This window comes from Eumetopias jubatus, unplaced genomic scaffold, assembly GCF_037043125.1.
Source record: "Eumetopias jubatus isolate StellerSeaLion01/CBP00866 unplaced genomic scaffold, mEumJub1_p1.0 scaffold_4, whole genome shotgun sequence".
Taxonomy (NCBI): domain Eukaryota; kingdom Metazoa; phylum Chordata; class Mammalia; order Carnivora; family Otariidae; genus Eumetopias; species Eumetopias jubatus.
In genome coordinates this window covers 76,873,809-76,895,794 of record NW_028274810.1, presented here as the reverse complement: position 1 = coordinate 76,895,794, position 21,986 = coordinate 76,873,809, and the positions used below count along the sequence as shown (strand labels likewise).

The 21,986-nt window shown below is 42.1% G+C and overlaps 1 protein-coding gene across 10 annotated transcripts in view; it reads left to right on the top strand.

Annotated features, from left to right (window-relative positions):
* Window positions 1–21,986, top strand: part of MACF1 (microtubule actin crosslinking factor 1) — a 229,394-nt gene that overhangs the window by 1,472 nt on the left and 205,936 nt on the right. For 8 of the 10 annotated variants that reach the window (XM_088022487.1, XM_088022489.1, XM_088022488.1 and 5 more), the window contains exon 2: window positions 21,680–21,741. In XM_088022487.1, the coding sequence (XP_087878613.1) occupies window positions 21,680–21,741 (62 nt within the window). Of the gene's footprint in view, window positions 1–2,534; window positions 2,638–7,873; window positions 8,065–21,679; window positions 21,742–21,986 lie in introns of those variants that run through there. The other 2 variants (XM_088022486.1, XM_088022485.1) reach the window with 2 other exon arrangements.

Below are 21,986 nucleotides of genomic sequence, written 5' to 3'. Positions count from 1 at the left end.
AAGCTTGTATTGGAACTTAGAAAGGAATAGGCAGGCATGAATTATTTGGCCCTGTATACTATTTCATATGTGACTAGAAAATAATTACCAATGAGGAGGAGACTGCTCTTTTCCTTTCCCTGAGCACTGTGGTAATGACATTTCTAAACCACTAATTGATTAATATTTTAAAAATTTATCTTCAGTATAGGATTTTCTATGAACTTAGGAGTCAGAACCCTATTTTTTAAGTGCTTGCTTTTTTTATGTTTTAAAAAATGAATTTCATAAACAGCCATAAAATGCATTGAAATAAAAAGAAAAATAAATTGTAAAAGCTTTTTATTTCTATTTCTATTTTTTTAAACACTATTTTTATATGTTCTATATGTTGAATTGCATATAAGATTTGTTTGAAAAAGTGACTGTAGAACATACCACCTCTGGACTATTCATTGTGTTGGTAACTGGGGAATTCTTTTAAGCTGGAAGTTGCCTTGTTGTAACTTTGGTTCTAGTACCTAATAGTTAATTGCTTCGGAAGGTGCTGCATTCACTTTATCTGTAAAATTGGAGCAGGGGTTTTATAATTGGAGATTACAGATACCAAAACTTCTGTAGACGTGCTTACGAGATTCTGTACCCATTTATTTTAATTTCAGTTTTGAGGTGTATTTTAGCTATTTAAAGTATATTTTAAAAGTAACACATATGCTCTCATGTACTACCTCCCAGTTGGACATCACCAGAATAAAGTTTCTCTACCACCTCTAAGTATATATTTAAACTGCTTATAAATGTACAGTTTATTAAAAAAAGTGAAGTTTGTATCTTTCCATCTGGTCTTTTTTTTTTTTTTTAATTAGAAGTGTTTTCCTATTACAGGACATACTGCAGAAAATAGGTCCTCTGCCTGGTAAATTCTAGGCAAGGCTCAGTTGTATGGGCTCAGGTGCTCAGTCTGTAACATTGAGTGGGTAACACATTGCCAGGGGATGACTGTAATATTGGCTTAGTGTGTACTAAAAGATTTTGTGCTTCTTGTCCCACATTTCTAGTCATATTTACATATTATAAAGAATGTACACAATTTTAGATATCCAAGGTATTTGACTTTGAAACAAGTATTTCTGCTCTTCTTTCAGGCTCCTCTTCTTTCAGGTTCTTGTATCAGTTTATTTGAATACTATCCTGAGATTACCAGGCACACTGTGAAACTATTACTGTTTGTTGCTGTTTGTATGAACCAGTTTTTACAAAAGGGTTCACCGTGATAAAACGTGACATAGAAATAGACCGGATGCTGAGGCTGATATAACTGTAATTAATTAATCTCTAATTTTAATCAAAATTGCTTGACTGGTTATGTCATTTAGTTTTAAAATAAGTAACATAAATTTGAACCCATAAAATTGATTTATACTATTAAACCCTGCTTTTATTTATCTTTATTTTTTTAAACACTGTTTTTATATGTTCTATATGTTGAGTTGCATATAAGATTTGTTTGAAAAAGTGACTGTAGAACATAGCACCTCTGGACTATTCATTGTGTTGGTAACTGGGGAATTCTTTTAAGCTGGAAGTTGCCTTGTTGTAACTTAGGCCCATTAGTCCAAATTCTGCCTGGCAAAGATCAAGTCTGCTTTCTCTTAGAGGTATCAGGCTTGCTTCGGTTTGAAGGCGGTCTCTGTCAGTCGACACTTCCCTTTCCATTGACTGTAGACGACTCCCCAGCTCCTTATTATTCTGGTACTCCCTTTGGACAGTTAAATCGATTGTTTTTGCTTGGAAAATTTGGAGGCCGGGTGTACATGTGGAGAGGTGAAGGGAAGACAGCAGAAACAGGAGGAAGGAATCACTGATTACTAATCCTTCATTTTCCTTAGTTTTTTTTTTTTTTTTTTTCCTCCCCTGGATGTTATGGGTCTTTTGGTGAGCCCTGGTTACATAAGTACATGGCTTTTACAGCCACGTTCCCAAGTCACCACCTCTTCAGCGGATATAAGCAAGATACAGGAAGACACAGACTGTTTGTATTGAAGTCATTTGTAAGACAGAACTTTGCGTTCCGTTAGTTTTAGATTTTTAAATTGTTTTCTATATACCCTGTCCACACTTACATTCACATATATTATCTCATTATTCCAAAAACTTGCACTGTTTTAGTTTGCATCCTCATTTTTTTCTCTAGGGCTGTTGAAATAATCTGTTTCCCCCATACTCCTCCCCACCCCCACCTGTATTCTAACTGTAGCCGGAGTTACCTTCTAAAATACAGAGCTGTCTGTATCACTCTCCTGCTTAAAATCCATTAGTGCTTCCTCTCTGCTTTCAGAAGAAAATTCACCAAACTTTTCAGCATGACATGAAAGTGTTTTTATGGGGCGCCTGGCTGACTCGGTGGGTAGAGCATGTGACTCTTGATCTCAGGGTCATGAGTTTGAACCCCATGTTGGGCATAGAGATTGCTTAAAACAACGACAACAAAAACACCGGTGTTTTTATGATCTGCCCCCTGCCTATTTCACTAGTTCCATTTCCTCTCTTGGCCTTACAAGCACCTAGTACTCCAGCCTCATTTAAAAACTTGTAGATCTCTACCCCAAATGCCTGTACCCTCTTTTCAACTGGAGTACTGGATACTTATCCTTCAAGGTAAGTTGTTAGCGCCTCTGGAAAGCCTTCCTCCACTGAAGTTCAGAGTTGCTCTTCTGTGCTCCAGCAGCACCGTGTCAGTGCTTCTTACCCGAACCTGTATCGTCATCTTGCTCTGCTCATCTCTCTCTCTCCACTAATTACAGTCTGTTAGACTGTAAGATCTTTAAGAACAGGGACTCTTACTCATCTCAGTTTCTCAAGTGTCTGAGACAAAATAGCTGTCAGTAAGTGTTACTTGAACAAACAAAATGAAAGAATTAAGATAGCATTAGATAGAAGCTGTAGCAGGGAACTTGTCTTATTCATTTATATACTTAAAGGGCTTGGCTCAGCTTGACATGTGGTCTAACATAGGTGCTCAGTAGAGGTTAATTGAATGATACGGAGTTGCCCTGTGTTTTAGTTTATTAATATCTCACATTGTGATAACGTAGATTGGAAAAAAAGCTTTATGGTTCCTTGAGAAGAACATTTGAATTTTTGCATGTTTGCCAAAGGACAAATATGTCCCTCTCTAGGGTCTTGTTTTCTTTATCTGCAAAATGAAAGAGTTGGACAGTCCAGTCTCCTAAGGTTCTTTCCATTTCCAACATCCCACTAGGAAGACCAGCTATAGGGATTATCCCTGGATCTGGACCGTATGAAGTGCAACCTAAGATTGCATCACCTTTTTTCTTTTTTCTTTTCTCTCCCCTCCCTTCTCCTCCCTTCTCCTCCCCTCTCTTCCCTTCCCTTCCCTTCCCTTCTCTTCTCTTCTCTTCTCCTCCCTTCTCCTCTCTTTTCTCTGTAGCAGCTCCATCACACTGTTGAGTCTGTTAAACTTAAGATCAGTTATAAAATGGTCAGACCTGGTACATGAATTGCTATTATCTCCCCTCTAGACACTGCTGTGCCTTTAGTTTTCTTGAACTTCAGTACAAGACATAGGTATTCTACTTACATTTTGTCCTATGATATTTGGTGTCGCTTTTTGAGATTGTTTTGAATGTCGATTCCTCCATTTATGACATTAGCTGTGCATCCTCCTTTCATCTTATCTAAAAATTTATTGTAACAGGCACTTGATAAATATATGGTCATATATCTAATATATCTTTACTCAAGTAACTAAACCATTAGCTGTCTTAATCAAGGTGGAGCCTTTGCCTTTTTCTTTCCTTAGCTATTTTTTCTAGATCTGTACAATGTGTAGGAAGACCACTGAACTTGGAGTCAGGAGACCTGGGTTCTAAGTCCTGGCTCTTCTTCTTCTTCTTTTTTTTTTTTTTAAGATTTTATTTGTTTATTTGAGAGAGAGAGTGCGAGCGAGAGAGCAGAAGGAGCAGCAGGCAGTGGGAGAGAGAGAAGCAGGCTCCCTACTGAGCAGGAAGCCTGACGTGGGCTCGAACCAAGGACCCTGGGATCATGACCTGAGCTGAAGGCAGACACTTAACCCACTGAGCCACCCGGGCGCCCCAGTCCTGGTTCTTCTGCTGACTACATGAGATGTTAGGTCACTTACTTCCTCTAATTTCCTGTCTGAATGAGAAGAATAAAGACTAAGGTCTCTAATTTCCTTTGCTTCTGGCAGTGCGGTCATCTGGCTTCTACTTGGATGTGACAAGGAACTGTGGTTGAGAGTCTGGGTCAGGCTGCCTGTGTTACCATCCCAGCTCTGCCACTGCTGGCGGATTGACATCAATCCGTCTGGGTCTGTGCTTCCTTATCTGTAAAGTGGGGTTAATAATGCTGCGTGGTTGTTTTGAGTTAGTTTTTAGAATACATTCTGCACATGGTAAGGACTATAAAATTGTGGGATTTGTTTATTTATTTATTATTATTATTTTTTTTTTGTAGCAATCTATACATCCATTGTGGGGCTTGAACTCACGACTGAGTTCAAGGGTCGCATGCTCTTCCCACTAAGCCAGCCAGGTACCCCAGGGACTATATAATTGTTTACCATCCTCATGATACTTTTTTTCACAAAAGATATTGAGGACATAGTAATTTCCTGTATGCTGCAGGGACAAAATATAAATATTTGTCTTTACGGTTGGCAATGAAAAAAATGTGAAAAAGCCAGTGTGGGAGTATACAAAAAATTAGTGATATATTATGAATCATTGTCTTACATATTAGAAGGAAAGACGTCTATGTCCGCTTTAATATCCTTAACAGTGGGTGATTCTGGCATTTAAGGAAATAAATGTATAGCTTCGATTTTCTGTGCTATTGTAAGAAAGCCAGTAGTTGTAAATTCCCCTATACTTCAATCCATGTATGGAAATACTGGCTTGGATCTCTTCCTTCCACTCAACATTTTATTTTTTATTTTTATTTTTTTCCCACTCAGCATTTTAAATATCTGCAGGTAGCAGTCAGATTCACTTTTTCGTGCCTCTAACATTTCTAGACACCCAGTGACCAATGACATGACCAAAAGTTGGGCAAAAAAGAAGGGGGATGGCCTGGGTAATCACTGCTCATGTGGGTCTCCTCTGAATAATTAAGAGCTGCCTGTCTTAAAGTCTTGCTGTTAATAGTAGCTTCCCTTTTGAGGCTCAGGATCTCCTAGGAGGGTAGGCCTGTGTCTCCTGGCAGGTAGACTGACCTTATTCCCAAGACCGTCTCCCCTAACTTCCTCAGTCTGCAGTGCCTTAACAGGAAACAGATTCTGCTTGGATGCCAGGGGAGTGAGGAGAAGGCAGGCTTTGATTTACCTTTTTCAAAGCTTACCCAGTGATGATTATTTTGACTTTTAGAGACTATGAAATTATTTAGTATTTCTAGAAGTTACCCCGCATATTCATTTGGGATATGCCCTAAATCTCTGGTTGGCTATAGTCAAGTATTTTTATTTCTTAATCTTCCCAGGAATATTCTGCCACCTTAAATATACAGCTCCCCCACACAGTGTAGTTATCCTGGATTAGGGTGTAACAGGAGGTGTAGCTTTGGAGCTGAACAAATGGATACGTAATCTTGGTCAAGTTATTTAGCCTTTAAAAAAAATATTTATTGGGGCACCTGGGTGGCTCAGATGGTTAAGCGTCTGCCTTCGGCTCGGGTCATGATCCCAGGGTCGTGGGATCGAGTCCCGCATCGAGCTCCTTGCTCAGCAGGGAGTCTGCTTCTCCCTCTCCCTCTGCCTCTCCCCCTGCTTGTTCTCTCTCTTTCTCTCTCGCAAATGAATAAATAAAATCTTTAAAAAATATATTTATTTATTTTAGAAAGAGAGAGAGCCATAGTGAGCCTGCGGGAGTGCAGGGTGGGGGAGGGGCAGAGGAACAGGGAGAGAATTTCAAGCGGATTCCGGTGGAGCATGGAGCCAGAGGTGGAGCTCATCAGGACTCTGAGATCACGACCTAAGCCAAAACCAAGAGTCAGATGCTTAACCTACTGTACCACTCCAGCACCTCCAAGTTATTAGCCTTTTAAAAGTATTTTCACTTCTAAAATGGAAATGATAATACCTATCTTAGAGAATTGTTGGGATTAGATGAAATTATAAAGTTCCTAGCACATTACCTGTGAACTAAATAACAGTAGATGCTCAGTTAATTTTAGCTTAATTGCATTCAAAATGTGTTGAGAGACCAGAATATGAAGACAGAAGACACAAGACTGAAGAAATTTAAATCAGATAAAGGAAAAGTTTACTAAAATATGAATCAGGAAACATTTATTCCTTTTTCTTCTCTTTTCCCAATTTCTTGGCATTTCTCTTCTTAGGACAAGGTAAATTCTAGGAGGACCCTTCCTGTCCAAGACTGACTAAGAAGAGTCTAATAAGAGGAACAAACTGAGTAGAGTTGTCATAGGTTATCGGGGTGACTGGGGGCTTAGTCAAGGAGGGATAAAGTCAGCTGTGAGTCCTGTTATTAGTAAGTAGTAACAGGATTATTAGCAGTTTGTAGGTGGGAGGGATGTCCAGTAGGGAGTGAAGAAAGCTGTCGGGGACCGAGGCAGGTCACAGGGCTTGTTTAAATTGAGTGGCCTGCTAGGCAAGCTCGTGTTTACTCTTTTTCACTTGCAGTTTTTGGGGCTAACTCTGCAAACTTGCTTTCCTGGGTGTTGCCCCTCCCTCCCTGCCTTTAGGAACAGGATTGGAAGTAGCATTAGCCTGAAGAAGTCATTCTATTTAGGGAAAGGGCCAGTGATTAGGCCCTTATCTGCAGTGGGGCCTTTCTGAGTGGTGTGGGGCCGGATCGGGATCGGAATCAGAATGGCTATCCTGCCATCGACAGAGGCTCGGCTTTTCTAACCCCTGGTTGGGTCAGAAGTGTGAAGAAGCAATAGATGGGCTGGGCCATCCGAATGAAAAAGCCCTTCATTGTGTTCCTTCAACATTCCAGTGTCTGGTACAATTAGCCAAGACTCAGAAAACAAGTTGGACAAACAAGCAAGCAGCCTTCCACTGATGGATAAAGGGATCTCTGGCAACGCTGAGTTAAGTGCTCTGACTGCAGAGACAGAGTGGGAGGGTCTGGGAAGAGGAAGGGGACTTGGGGATGACATTCCTGGCTGGATGAGGGGAAAGAATGGAGCAACAAGCAAACAGTATTTTTTTGAAGTTGATGAAATCAGCCCTGCTCATCTACCTGAGAGACTGCCTGGGGCTGGGCTAACCTGTGAAGTAGGTGGAGTCATTGCGGAGAGACTGTGACTCTTCCCTTTGGGCAGCTGTAAATGTGGGGAAATGAAGCCCCTATTAGAATCTGGGAATCTGTTGGCAGTGGACAGTGTATAGGATTCACTCCATTATAGTCTCTCCCATTGTGGGACCTTTTCAGTTGGTTAAAACTTTATATGTACTTCTGCCTGAGAAGAGGCCAGCCAGAGGAGCAGTTTTTTGCGCAATGGATGTACTGTTCCTGACTTGGCAGTAAGCCGTTCTACCTTACCAGCTCTTCTGCAACTGTCTAAGATTCACCAGGTCAAAAGCTTCTGCTCTGCAAATGGAGGGTAACTCAAAGACCAGTCTTTCTACCTGCTCAGGCTTACCCAATAACTTGGCTGGACATTTTCATATGAAGCTCCCACTTCTGTATGCTGCTGTTGGTCTGAAAACACTGAGCTGCTGCCACTTTTGAATAGGATGCTTTTTGCCTGAAGATCTGAACCCAGTTTTTGGAAGTGCCCTAGGGAGGAGCTTCCTCTCTGACCTCAAGGGGAGGAGGAGGTCATTAGGAAGTGGTGGGTGGAGTCACGTCTCTGTACTTCTGCTGTCTCTCTCTGCTCATCGAATAGCCCTTTGGCTGTCTCTGTTTACCACGAAGCCTTTTTTGAGGAGCTGCAGAGGGTGCTCAAGCCACTAACTGGAGGTTCTTTGGAACACCCTCCTTTTGGGTGGGGTCAGCAGACACGAGAGTGCCATGTGGCCTAGTTACCAAGATGAGCACGAGTTCAACGCCCACCTGGTTTGCCGCATGTGCTGTATGGGTTAGTATGTGAAGTTTTTTCCCTGTTTGGGCCTGTGGATCCCAAATAGCCCTTGCTCTCATTGACTCATAGGAATATATGGGCTTTGAAGTCTTGCAGGTGTAACAGCCTTTGGGCTTGTTAAAATGTGCAGGGGAATGGACGGGTGCCCTACTTCCTGGGGAACTTCTTAAGCTTGTAGTGACTGGCAGTTAAGAGCCCGAGTTTTGGGTGTGGGACTTTTTTATAGAGACTGAATTCATGCTCACGCTTCTTTTTGCCTTGTATCAGGAAACCACTTTTAAGTTATGTTGGCATAGTTCTGAGAGTCCAGGGTGTATTTTTAGCAGAAGTTGGTTGGTTACGGAGTCCACCTCTGAGCGGACTGGATTGGGGGTGGGTGGGAGGAGTCATGGCCTGGGTTTCCTCTTTCACTTAGTCTCTTCTGCCATCTATGAGGTGGGAGGAGAGCTCCAAGATGGTCTGGGGACGGGACTGGGGACAGGACCTAAAGAATTGCAGGCTAGGAGGTGTGTTGTGTAGGCTGTGACTTAGATCTCTCTGGATAAAGGACAAGAGTTCATTGAAATCATGTTCTGTGACCTTGAGCAAGTGGCCCAGACTTTTTGGCCACAGGTTTCTTTGGCTTCCTGAACTGCAGGGTGTACGGGACTGGTGCTGGAATGAGATATCAGTTCATCAGTTCTTGGTAAAATGAAAGAGATAAGGAGAAAGTAGTGTGCCTTTCATAAAAGGAAACTCATTTAAAGACCCGTCCTTTACTCTGGGATTGCCCTTACTGCTTTTCTGATGTTAAAATGTCCTTTATTTTATGAAAGAATTGTTCTTAGATCACAGTTTGGTTTTAGATATCCCTGCTTAGCAAAAGAAAAGGTTGACAGCTTTATGTTAGGTTTTCTGATTTATTTTGGAACATTTACTGGTTTGGGAACTCCTGCATTGGTCATCAACTTTGATAATCAAAATATCTTTTGATATTATATTCCTGAGTCTCTGAAGCAGAACAAAATTGTGACCCAAATAGGCAGGTTTTCACTAAAATTGAAATTGTCGGCTGTTTTATCGAGGGGAGAGAGCAGAAGAAATCTCAGAAGGGGTGAGCAGAGCTACAGTTCCGATTCTGTCTCCTGACCGGGAGGCCAGTAGTGCCAGATATTTAAGTGCTTTGTGAGAAACAAAGGCGGTAGTATAATAATGTTTGGGGCACACGGAGGGGCTCTTTTAGTCTGTTGTCATGCAGTCTAGCCTTTCATCTTTCTGGTATCATTTCCTCCCTGAGATCTGGAGAAAAGAATCTTCTGCTTCTGAAAGTGCTTGGAGATAAAAAAAAGGCCCCTTTTCTGTAATCAACGGAGAAGTTTAAGGAGGTGTAGAATCTTCATTGAAATTTTCGGCACAAAAACATTCTCTACCGGTGTAGAGATCCTACCCGGTGTAATCCCCCCAAGGCAGTGTGACCTAATCGTTAAGAGAATGGACTTTGGCATCACCTGTCTGCTTGGGGCTCCTGCTCTACCACTGAATAGCTAGGTGGACTGGGGGAGTTGCTTAATCTTTCTATGCCTGGGTTTCCTCCTTTTTTAAAAGGGGATTTAAATAGACCCTAACTCAGAGTCATTATGAGGAGTACATGATATTCAAGCGCTTAGCCCCCTGTAAGCTCTGCAGGTGATTTTGATATGATCAGTTCACAGACTGGTATTTTGGGAACCATTGACCTAGTCCAAACTCAAAACGTTATAGATGAAACTCAGAGAGGGGAGCTGAGTGTTCTGTAAGGTAAGCATCATAGATTAGAGGCCAGCGAATCCAAGTTACAGACCTGATTCTGCCCCTGTGTCACTTTATCCAACTTCTTAAATTTCTTAAGGCTTGGATTTCTTCATCTTTCAGATGATATTTCGAGGATTCTTAAACCTCTGATCTCTTTGTATCTGTGATTTAGTTTTTCCGATAATCTAATGAATAGTCAAGAAACTATAGAGCTTTTCTCCCTCTTCCCTTCTTCTTGTATGCCTCTCCCTCCATCTCTGTCTCATTTCCCTTGCCACCATGATTACTCCCCTCTTTTCTTTCTCTTTCTTTCTTTCGTTCTTCTTTCTTTCTTTTTAAAAAATTTTTTTAATTTATTTGACAGAGAGAGAGATGGGGAGAGAGGGAACACAAGCAGGGGGAGTGGGAGAGGGAGAAGCAGGCTTCCCGCTGAGCAGAGAGCCGGATGCAGGGCTTGATCCCCTGGGATCATGACCTGAGCCAAAGGCAGATGCCCAAAGACTGAACCACCCGGACGCCCCACTCCCGGCTTATTTCTTTATCTAACTCTGTCATTTACTCTTGGATTCCCAATAGAGCAAAGAATTATCATTAATAAAGTTCCAGTTTGCCTGAGAAATAACATAAAACTTTAATTTTGCACTGATGTTTCTAGAATTATCACCTCCCGAAGCTCCCAATTCTCCATCTTCACTGAGACATTCTAAGCCTGTACCAACCCTTGGTGATAGATGCCTGTCATGAATCCCAGTTACAGTTATGGTTTGCACCTCCCTTCTTCCTGTCATTACACAGGATGGTATTGTGTTGCCTCCTAATAATTTCATGGTGGCAGTAGTCAAAAGTCCATGACAGACTTGGATTTGAATCTCAATTCTGCTACTTGCTAACTGTGTGACTTCAGGCAAATTATTAATAAGCTTTTTTTGAGCCTCAATTTGAACTATAAAAATGAGGGTAAATAGTGTGTACTTGGTAGAGTTGTGAGGACCGAGACAAATACTAAATGAAACAGGCCTTGCACAGTGCCTGACACAGAGTAAACACAATTTCTAGGTCAGTCTTATCTCCTGAAGTTGACTTATGTATGTCTGAGGATAGGAATCATTTATAATGTTGGTGCCATTGTATATTTTTGGTAAGCACAGTTAATTGCTTGATTTCCATCTATCTACGTATCTTTCTTTCTCTCCCTTCCTTTCTTCCCCTTTTTTTTTAAAAAGATTTTATTTATTTATTTGACAGAGAGAGACACAGCGAGAGAGGGAACACAAGCAGGGGGAGTGGGAGGGAGAAGCAGGCTCCCCGCCAAGCAGGGAGCCCGATGTGGGACCTAGTCCCAGGACCCCGGGATCATGATCTGAGCCGAAGGCAGACGCCCAGCAACTGAGCCACCCAGGCACCCCCTTCCTTCCTTCTTGAAGTACAGTTGGCACATAATATTACATTAGGTTCAGACGTATGATTCAATAAGTTTATATGTTCTGCTGTCTCACCACAAGTGTATCTACCATCTGTCACCATGAGCTATTACAATATTATTGACTATATTGCCTGTGCTGTATCTTTTATTCCCATGACTTATTCATTTCATAGAAATCCTGTATCTCCCACTCCTCTTCGCCTGTTTTGTCCATCCCCACACCCCCTTCCCCTCTGGCAACCCCTCTGTATTTATGGGTCTGTTTCTTCAGCCCATTTTCTTTGAGCTTACATGAAGTGGTGCAAAGTCTCCTGGGTCCAGACGTGGCAAGAAGAATTTAGGAAAGCTGTAACTGTAGACTGGACATGTGAATGGAAATCCCTGCTCCCTGCTGAAAAGCAGTCTTTTAATTATCATTTGGGAATACTTCTTAGTCTGACTTTGAAAATACCGCTTGAAGTGTCCTTGTAGATATAACCTTGGCACATAGTGAGTGGGCTTTCAGTATATATTTGTTAAATGAATGAGTATTCTTGAGTATCCATTATTGTCTTAAATGTTGGATATTTAAGGAAATTTAAAACATGGTTCTTGACTCCAAAGAGCTAAAGTTCAGATAAGTAGGATTTACATAGAGAGGTATCTAATAATAGGTTTTGTATGCCTGGTGCCAAGTAAACTGAATAAACACAGGCACCTGCAGGCATCTAGAAGTGGCTGGCATAGGTGGAAAGATATAAAGGGAGAAGTGGGACTTCAGCTGGACCTTGTAAGGAGGCTCTAACTTAGATAACCGAAAAAGAGGGAGACCAGATACTCCAGTAGGGGCAACAAAGACAAGAATGTGCAAGTTATGTTTGGAAACAATGATATCAGAATAGTTGCAGTTGAGTCATGCAGGGGAGAGCCCAAAGATAAAGTTGGAAGAGTAGATTGTAAATTTCTTCAGGTCAGAGGCCACGTATTTATCTCCTCCAACCACCTAACACACAGGGAATAAAAACCAGAATTGAATTTCAAAGGGTTGTACACAGCAGACTATGGAAACAAAGGACCTAGACTTGGTCTTCTGGGAGCCACTAAAGGATTTTTGAGTAGAGGGATAATAATGGGCAAAGTGGTGATTTCAGATTTGTTGAGATAGGCTGTCTGCTGTACTTGCCACAGCCACAGCTGTCAACTGTTAGCTTCAAATCTGTAGCGTCAATTCTGACTGCTCTTCCGAACTCTAGACCTAACGTTCCAACTGTCAGCAAGAAGATCTGCTAACACCTTATTATTTTTCTTCTACTTTACCCAACCTACCCAACACCCAGTCTGTGCCTCCTCTACCTTCCTAATCTCAAGATACCACTCCTCCCAGTTGCTGGAAACATTAGTTGACCAACATTTATTGACTAGAAACGTTAGAATTATTTTGAACCTTCCCTTTTCCTTAACACATCTAGTCAGTATTTAAGGGCTGCTGTTTCTGCCTCCGCATTATCTTACGGGTCTGCCTGCCCTCTTTGTATTCTTGCTGTCTCTGCCCTCGTTCATACTCTTAGATTTTTTTCTTGGTTTGTCATTAAGTAGGCCTCTAGCTGGTTCTTGTACCCCTTAGTGTCTCTCTGCTGCAGACTGGCCTTTGGTCCGATGCCAGATTAATCTTTTCAGAACACCCTCTGGTTCAGAAAGTCTTGGGGCGCCTGGATGGTGCAGTTGGTTAAGTGTCCAGCTCTTGTTTTCGGCTCAGGTCGTGATCTCAGGGTCATGAGATAGAGCCCTGTGTCAGGCTTTGTGCTCAGTGTGGAGTCTGCTTGAGACTTTGTCTCCCTCTCCCTCTGCCCCTCGTCCTGCTTGAGTTCTTTTTTTTCTCTCTCTCACATAAATAAGTAAATCTTTAAAAAAAATCTCAGTGGTATCATTTGATTTACTGAATTAAGTAGATCAGTTTTCTGGAGTGATTTAACCTCATATGACCTTGCAAGCTTCCTTTCTCATTAAATTGCTAAATGTATGTTATGCATACCTGTGCTATTCCCTGAAACACATCCTGTGTACTTACATGTCTCTGAATTGCTGCTCATACTTCTTCTTCAGTTTGGAATTCCTTAACTCCATTTGTGCTGCCCAAATCCTAATTGTTATCCAAGGTTTAGTTCAAACATCATGCCTTCCATGAACTCTCCTCCTACCCCTCTGTCAGAATTAATCAACTGTTATTATCAGCATCATTTTGTGTAGCTTGTATCTGGTGTTTTATTTGCTTGATATTATTGTTAATTATTTATATATTGGTGTTTGCTACTAGATTGTAAATTTCATGAGGTCAAGGAATGGACCTATTCTATTTCCCTTCTCTGTCAGCTCATGTATCTCATTTTTAAAATTTCCAGGAGGTTGATGCCTCTTGGGCTTTTTCTTCTTTTTTTTCCCCTAGATTTTATTTATTTATGAGAGAGAGAGAGAGAGAGAGCGTGCGCTCACGCACATGAGTAGGGGCAGGGGCAGAGGGAGAGAGAGAAGCAGACTCCCGGCTGAGCAGGGAGCCTGACACCTGGGACTTGATCCCAGGACCCTGAGATCATGACCTGAGCCAAAGGCAGACACTTACCAACTGAGCCACCCAAGTGCCCCATTGGGCTTCTAGAACCATTTGTGATTTTTCTGTGGCCCTCAGGGAAACAAGCAGAAGTTCTTCTTTTATTTGCTTTTGTAATGATTTATAATGCACCGGGACTATGTTATCAGCTATGTTGGATTAGAACACAGAGCTTTACACCTCAAATGCAGGCTTTAATTCCAACTCTAGGCCTATTCTCAAATTGCTCCTAGTAGAGTAGGGCAAATAGACACGTAAACAATAATACCTTGCAATAAGCACAAGAGAAAGATCAGCTAAACTAGTGTGTGTAAGGGGTAAGAAAAGCTCCTGGAAGTGATGGTTGAATTGAGTACAGAGCAGAGTAGATAGACAAGGAGGGAGCTGTATTCCACGCAGAGGGAACAGTGAATACAAGGGCAAGATTACATTTGGGCAAGAATGTTCAGCAAGGCTGAAAGAATTTTTATGAAAGGGTAGGTGGTGATGAGTGGCAGGCAGGCACCACATCATAATGGGTCTTAGATGCCAGGGTAAAAAGTTTGAATATTATCCTGAATGGAGGCACCAGGCTTTGGAATCCAATGGAGCTGAGTTCAAATTTAACTTCTTTACCTACCTTGTGATCTTGGACAAATTACTTAACCTCTCTAGGCTTTATCTTTCCAGTAAAATAATATCTAGCTTTCAGGGTTCTTGAGCATTAGGAATGATATACATAAGGCATGTTGCACAGAAGCAGGTGTTCAGTAAACATTAACTATTAATATTAAGAGGATGAGGAGTCCCTGAAAGATTTTAAGGCAGAGTACCAGATCAGTTTTGTTAGAAAGATTGCTGGCAGAATTGAAAAGGATAGTGTCTTAGTTTGGGCCACAGATGTGGTGGCTTCAACAACACACCTTTATTTCTCATAGTTCTGGAGGCTGGAAGTCTAAGATCAAGGCAGCTGTAGATTTGGTGTCTGGTGCGGGCCCTCTTCCTGGATCATAGATAGCTGTCATCCTCACTGTACCCTCACATGGCAGAAAGAGGGTGAGAGAGCTGTCTTGGGGTCCTTTTATAAGGACCACCCTCATGACCCATTCATGCGCCAAAGGCTTCACGTGATACTATCACAGTGGGGATTAAGATTTCAACATATGAATTTAGGGGAGGAAACAGAAACGTTCAGACCATAACAGATGGATTAGAGCAGGGAATCCTGTTAGAAGCAGAGAGAAGAGAGTTCAGTTTTAGACAAGTTGAGTTTGAGATGAGCAAGAAATGTTTAGGAGGCAATTAGACATATGAAAGTGGTATTTAGGATGAAAGCCTGAGCTGAAGATACGGATTTGAAAGTGATCAGTTACAGTTCGAACCATAGGAGTAGATAAAATTATTCTGGGAGAATGGGGAGAACTGCTGTTCATAACCTTTTTTTTTTTTTTAAGATTTTATTTATTTGAGAGGGAGAGCAAGCACAAGCAGTGGGGGTAGCAGAGGGAGAGGGAGAAAGCAGGCTCCCTACTCGACAGAGAGCCTGATGTGGGGCTCGATTCCAGGACCCTGAGATCATGTCCTCTCAACCGACTGAGCCACCCAGATGCCCCTCCTTTTTTTTTTTTTTTTTTTGAGCTATGGGTCTTTATTCCCCTCCCACCATGCACATAACACCCAACATTTTACATGCAGTTTTAGGTGGTTCATGGCATCACTCTCCAAACCCATCTATGGACCTGTGGGTCCATGGATATCTTAAAAACCTGTAATACCAAATGAAGGAAAGAAGGCTAAGGATGAGTAAGCATTTAGGGAGTGAGCAGAAAAGAAGGAATAACCAAAGAGGAAGGAGGAACACTAGGAGGGAGTAGAGTCTCAGATTCAAGAGGGAGAGTGTGAGTTTAAAAGGTGAAGGAATGATCAGCAGTGTCTTCTGAGTTGGCAGTTAGGTAGGTGATTGTGGAGAAAGCAATTTCAGTGAATTTGTGGGGCTCAAAGCCACACAGGTCACATGGGAATAGGAGGTGAGGAAATGGAGACAGCATTGTCATCATACTTGTTCAGGAAGCCAAGGGGTAAGGAAAGGGAGAAGTTAAAGATATACAAGCTAGGGGATACTTGTTGGACTAAGGTTCCCAAAGAGAAGGGAAGACGTGGGATCCAGATTTTAGGTTGGAAGGACTTGCCCAAGTTTCCAAAGGACATCTCTGCAGGTGAAACTAAAACAAAGAAAATTAGAGTACGTATTGGTAGCTTGGTGGACTGTAATGGCTTTTAATAAAAGTTGGAAACAAGTATTAAATCCTTCTAATTAAGTAACCCCCCACATCATTCATTGGTGCCTCAATATGTTCAATCTTAGAATTTCCCAGTGGGCAGTTGGGTTCTTTCTTGGCAGATCATAGCCTTTGGTAGGGCCAAGTTTATAAGAAGCATCAAAGAATATGGCCTTTGTTAAATTGACTGGAGTATCTTTGAAAATTCTACCTCCAGTGTTAGGTAAAATGATCTTTGCTGGGCCTGGAATTAAATTAGGGATTCATGTGTAGGGGGCCAAACCTAAAACTTTAAAAAGTTTGAAAGTCTGAGCTGTTTGGAGCATTCTGAAAGTTTAATAGTTGGTTGTTCTTTGGCTTCTGTAATGAATTTCCTTGCTAAAATATTATGATCTCAAACCCCAGGCACTGCAGTATCTATCCTCGTGTCTTAAAGCTTAAATCAGGGAAGAACTTGCATGTACTTGATGGGTCTGCAACACAGGATCCTAAAAAAGAATCCTTCAGCTTTGGGGGCACAGTTGTTCCATAAAACCCTTTTCTGAGGAACTTACGGCTCAGCTCTAAAGCAGGCTAGCTGGTATTGAGAAGAGCTTGTAATCGTGTTTCCCTTAGTAATTATGCTCCGAATAAGTACCTTGACCTCTTGCTGCTGAACTGAAAGCCCGTTTTTTAGCTATCGGAAACAGTAAGATGGACTAGCGTCCATCGTGCCCTTCGCATCTTCAGGTCTAAAATAAAAGAGGCAGTGGACTAAAAAGAAATCCCATGAATTCCGCCTCTTCTTTTGTATATATATATGTATATATGTATATGTATATATATGTAAATGTGTGTATATATATGTGTGTGTGTGTGTGTATATATATATATACCTATATATATATGGCACCAGCACAGGGCTCGAACTCACAACCCTGAGATCAAGACCTGAACTGAGATCAAGAGTCAGATGCTTAACTGACTGAGCCACCCAGGTACCCCCTGCTCCTTCTTTAAAATATTGATTAGTTTAAAAGGAAATTTGTTGGGGTGCCTGGGTGGCTCAGTGGTTAAGCGTCTGCCTTCGGCTCAGGTCATGATCCCAGGGTCCTGGGATCGAGTCCTGCATCGGGCTCCCTGCTCTGTGGGAAGCCTGCTTCTCCCTTTCCCACTCCCCCTGCTGTGTTCCCTCTCTCGCTGTGTCTCTCTCTGACAAATAAATAATAAAATCTTAAAAAAAAAAAAAAGGAAATTTGTTAACTTTTTCCATCTATGTATTATTTAACCTGTCATGGTAAACACATATAGCTTTTATAATAAATTCTGAAAAGAAAAATAACAAGGAGAACTTGTGTCTCCAGAGTGAGAATTTTGTAAAACTGGAAATAGTCAATCTTGGTTATGAAGGTATTAATGTAGTGAGGCAGAATGGGTCTGGTGGTGGTGAAATGTAAGGGGGCAGAACTTTTAGTTGGCTTTAATTTTGTTTTCCCATCACGGCTGCATGTTTCAGCACACAAGAGACACTTATTGGGGTGTTGGGGTTTCTTACATACTGGACTGTTTTTCCGTAGGTAACTCGACTCTGATTTCATTCTGTGTGTTTCATTAGCCAGTCTTCTAATCATATATTGGCCAGTCAAGAAGTTTTTGTTTTAGGTCATATCCTGCAGAGCTGTAGCTGTTAGCAGCTTTGGGAGATACAAAAAGTAAAGCATGATCTCTTTCCTTAAGGAGTTAGTGATCTCACTGGTGCTGTAAGAATAAGCATATTAAAAGTTCAGGACTCTCTGTATAACTATATAAGTGCTGATTGAGTGATTAGCATAGTAAGTACCATAAAAATTTGTAGGACAAAGAGACTGTTGAGACCTGGAGTTGTCAGGAAAGGCTGCCAGAGTAATTTTTCTCAAGCACACATCTGATCGTGTCATCTCCTATTTAAAATCTTTTGACGCTTTCCTTCACCTTCTCCTACCAATTTCTTAGTGGTAAAGTTTACTCATTAGCTTGTAAGAAAGGTCATGATTTGGCCCATGCCATCCTATCTAGTTTTAAGTCTCTCCACTACCTAATACACATCCTGTCTTTCAACCATCCTTGATTCTGTGCACTTCTGTGAACATAAGCTCCTGGTTGTCTCCATGAATTTGCATTAGGTGAAATTTGCATGTAGTAGCTTTGTCCCTTCCCTTTAAATTCTTGGCTAACTTCTACTCATCTTTTAAGGTTTAATTGGACTCATTCCTCTGGAACCTTTCACTAACTGCCCATGTTTCCCTCTCCTGTTGAGGTAGCTTAACCATTTTTCTTCTGTTCTTGAGCACTCTGTGCTTAGCTTTGTTTATAGCACATATCAAACTGCATGGAAGTTAATTCTTTTTTCTGCTAGACTGTCATCTATTTTATTATTTTTTAAAAGTAGGCTCCACACCCAACGTGGGACTTTAACACATGACCCCAAGATCAGGAGTTGCATGCTCCACCAACTGAGCCAGCCAGGTGCCCCGACTGTCATCTCTTTTAAAGATAGGGACTATGACTTTGGTATCTATTTTTTCTTTTTAAAGATTTTATTTATTTATTTGAGAGAGAGCAAGAGAGAGCATGAGCTGGGGAGTGACTTTGGTATCTATTGTTAGAGTCAAAGACAGGCTCTTCCAAGCATGTAGGTCCTTAATAAAGATGTATTCAAAGAAATGAGTGAATGAGTGAGCTAGATTTTAAAGAGTAAACAGTATTTGGGGTGCCTGGGTGGCTCAGTCAGTTGATCATCCAACTCCTGATTTTGGTTCAGATCATGATCTTGGGGTTGTGGGATCAGGCCCAGCATCGGGGACTACATTCAAATAAACACATAAATAAAATCTTTTTTAAAAAAGGGTACTGTTTGGAGAGGTAGGGAGGGAGAGAGTCGCATGCCGTGAAGAGAAAATAGTGTGAGCAGTGTTAGTGACATTCTCATTCAGTCTGTAGATGACACAGGCTTGGAAAGGATAATGAAGATGTTGGATAATTGTTGGATAATTGAAGATCAAAATATGGTGGAATGAACGATAGTGGTCAAATCTAATAAAAATCCCGCTTCGAATACTTGCAGGGCTCTATTAAGTGAAAGGTAGCCTGGGGTGCCTGGGTGGCCCAGTGCATTAAGCGTCTGCCTTTGGCTGGGGCCATGATTCTGGGATCCAGCCCCACATAGGGCTCCAGCCCCACATCAGTCTCACTGTGCAGCAGGAAGTCTTCTCCCTCTGCCCCTCACCCCACTCTTGCTCTCTCTCTCTCAAATAAATAAAATCTAAAAAAAAAAAAAAAGTGAAAAGTAGCCTACACTTAAAAAAAAATTCTAAAAGTTCCAAATGAGAGCCAGTAGGGAGAATTTATAAGGAAGCAAATGATGACATATTTATAGAACTATTAAATTTATATATTGCCGTAGGAGGTAGTGAATTCTCTATTGAGTTTTAAGTATCAGGAATATTATATAGTTATGCAGGATTTGGGCAGACCTTTCAACCCTGAACAGATGATTCTTTGTTATTGAAGGGAATCATGTTTCAGCAGGGAATAAGACTAGATAACTAATTCTAATTCTCAAGTTCTGTGGTATATAATAGGAAGAGATCACTGTTCCTTGCAAAGCAGGAAAAGATTCAAGGCTGAAAAGAAGGATGTGAAGTTAAGAGCAAAGACAGGGGGGCACCTGGGTGGCTCAGTCATTAAGCGTCTGCCTTCGGCTCAGGTCATGGTCCCAGGGTCCTGGGATCGAGCCCCGCATCGGGCTCCCTGCTCGGCGTGGAGCCTGCTTCTCCCTCTCCCACTCTCCCTGCTTGTGTTCCCTCTCTCGCTGTGCCTCTCTCTGTCAAATAAATAAAAACCTTTTAAAAAAAAAAAAGAGCAAAGACAGGGATGAGGTAATACTGAATGGCTGTAAACTCAGAAATGTGAGTAGGTAGTGCATTCACCTGGAAGTGGAGAGAGAGTGTCAGCATTGTTCAGAACGGTAGCTATGTGGCTCTTACTAGGCAGTCAGTTAGAAGGGAGTAACTGGGCTGTAGGGAGGGAAGACCTCACTGATGTTTGTGCTGAATACTAGTGAACCAGAGTTCTTTAATTCTGCCACTTTCTTCTGAAATGCTCTCTGACTTGGAGAAATAATGGAAGAGTCAAGCAATGGTGGTAATTCAGGTTCTTAGATTGTCATGGTGAACTTAGTGGTAGAAGGTTAGGCAGGTGACAGTTCCTGGGGGATTAGTGATGGCAGCTTTAATTGCTTAACTGTGTTGTCTAGCATAGACCAGGATAAGCTTAGATTCTCTTAATAAAAGGGATAAAATAAGAATGGAGTGATAAAGTTTGGGAATGATTAGGATGACTGCTAAGGAGATGTGTTTGGAGCAGGAATGCAGTGTGACAGTGTGGTGGCTGGATATGAACTGGAGATGAAGTAAGTCAAGGATGATGCCAGAGGATGCATGTGGAGGTAGTAAATGTGAACTAAGTTGTTCGGAGTTTAAGGTAGATTTGTCATGTGGAGGGGAGCAGGCAGCGGGGAGCGGTCGATGACAGCGAGCATGATTTGAATAAAATAGGGGCATGGCATAGCCTTCAAATAGAAGAAAAGGAGCAAGGCTGATGGATCAGTGGTCTGAAGTGCTCTGGGGAATTGGCAGATGTGGGAGAAAGGGAGTCCTCTGCAGGACTGGGCCTCTGGAGCAGTGATTGCCAAGTATTGGCAGTCATGTTTTTGTGAATGAGGTGCACAAAACTGAGAATGAAGGAGAGAGTGCCTACAAAGGAGTGGCTCTGTAAGACTTGGGAGAAGGAAGAGGTGGGGGAGATGTGTAGTGCAGGTAAACTGAGCAAGTTTCCGGGGTTGCCTGGTTGGTAATGGCTGCTGAGGAAACGGGAGCTAGGGGTAGAAACCGGGGCAGGAGAGGGTGGGAACAGAGCACTGGTCTGGCAGATCCATATGTGAAGAGGGAGATGGAACCATTGCAGTACGAGTGGCCCAAATGCCAAGGCCACTCGACCTCTTCTGCAGGTGGTGTTCACAGCTTTGGCTTCTTGGAGGTTGCTTTGGGGGAAGCAGAGACTCGCTCACTCCCCAGATTATTATGCTAAGGAGACTTTGCCATGACATGGTTTTGAGGCATATGATTCTGTCTAATCTATAAAGTGGCAAGATGGTCAGGACAGAAGAGGAAGTTCAGGGGCACCTGGGTGGCTCAGTCATTAAGCGTCTGCCTTCGGCTCAGGTCATGATCCCAGGGTTCTGGGATCGAGCCCCGCATCGGGCTCCCTGCTCAGCGGGAAGCCTGCTTCTCCCTCTCCCACTCCCCCCTGCTTGTGTTCTCTCTCTCGCTGGGTCTCTCTGTCAAATAGATAAATAAAAAAAATCTTAAAAAAAAAAAAACAAAAAAAAGAAGAAGAGGAAGTTCAGACAGGCCAAATCTTCCAAACAAGAAGACACTTCTTAGGTCTGTGGAAACTATCTCCACTGTCCGCGGAGAAGCTGGGGTGTGGATGAAGCAGGGGTAGGGCAACTTATCCGCGCCATGCTAAGCCAATGCCTTCTCTGTGTTTCCTTTACAGATGAACGGGACCGTGTTCAGAAGAAGACGTTCACCAAGTGGGTCAACAAGCACCTGATGAAGGTAGGTCTCCTTCGGAGATGCTGCCCTAGCACCTCTGGCTGCTCTTAGCTGGATCTGTCAGTCCCTTCTCGTGGATAGTTCAGATTGCTTGTCATGTGCTCGGTGGAGATACACATGTGACTTTTTAAAAATAACGAACATAGTCATAACAGTGTGGAAACTTGTACTGATCAGTTTCTTGGAGAGGATAGTAATAAATGCCATTACCTCAGAATGTTGAGGTTGAGGATACCAGGGGGTGATTC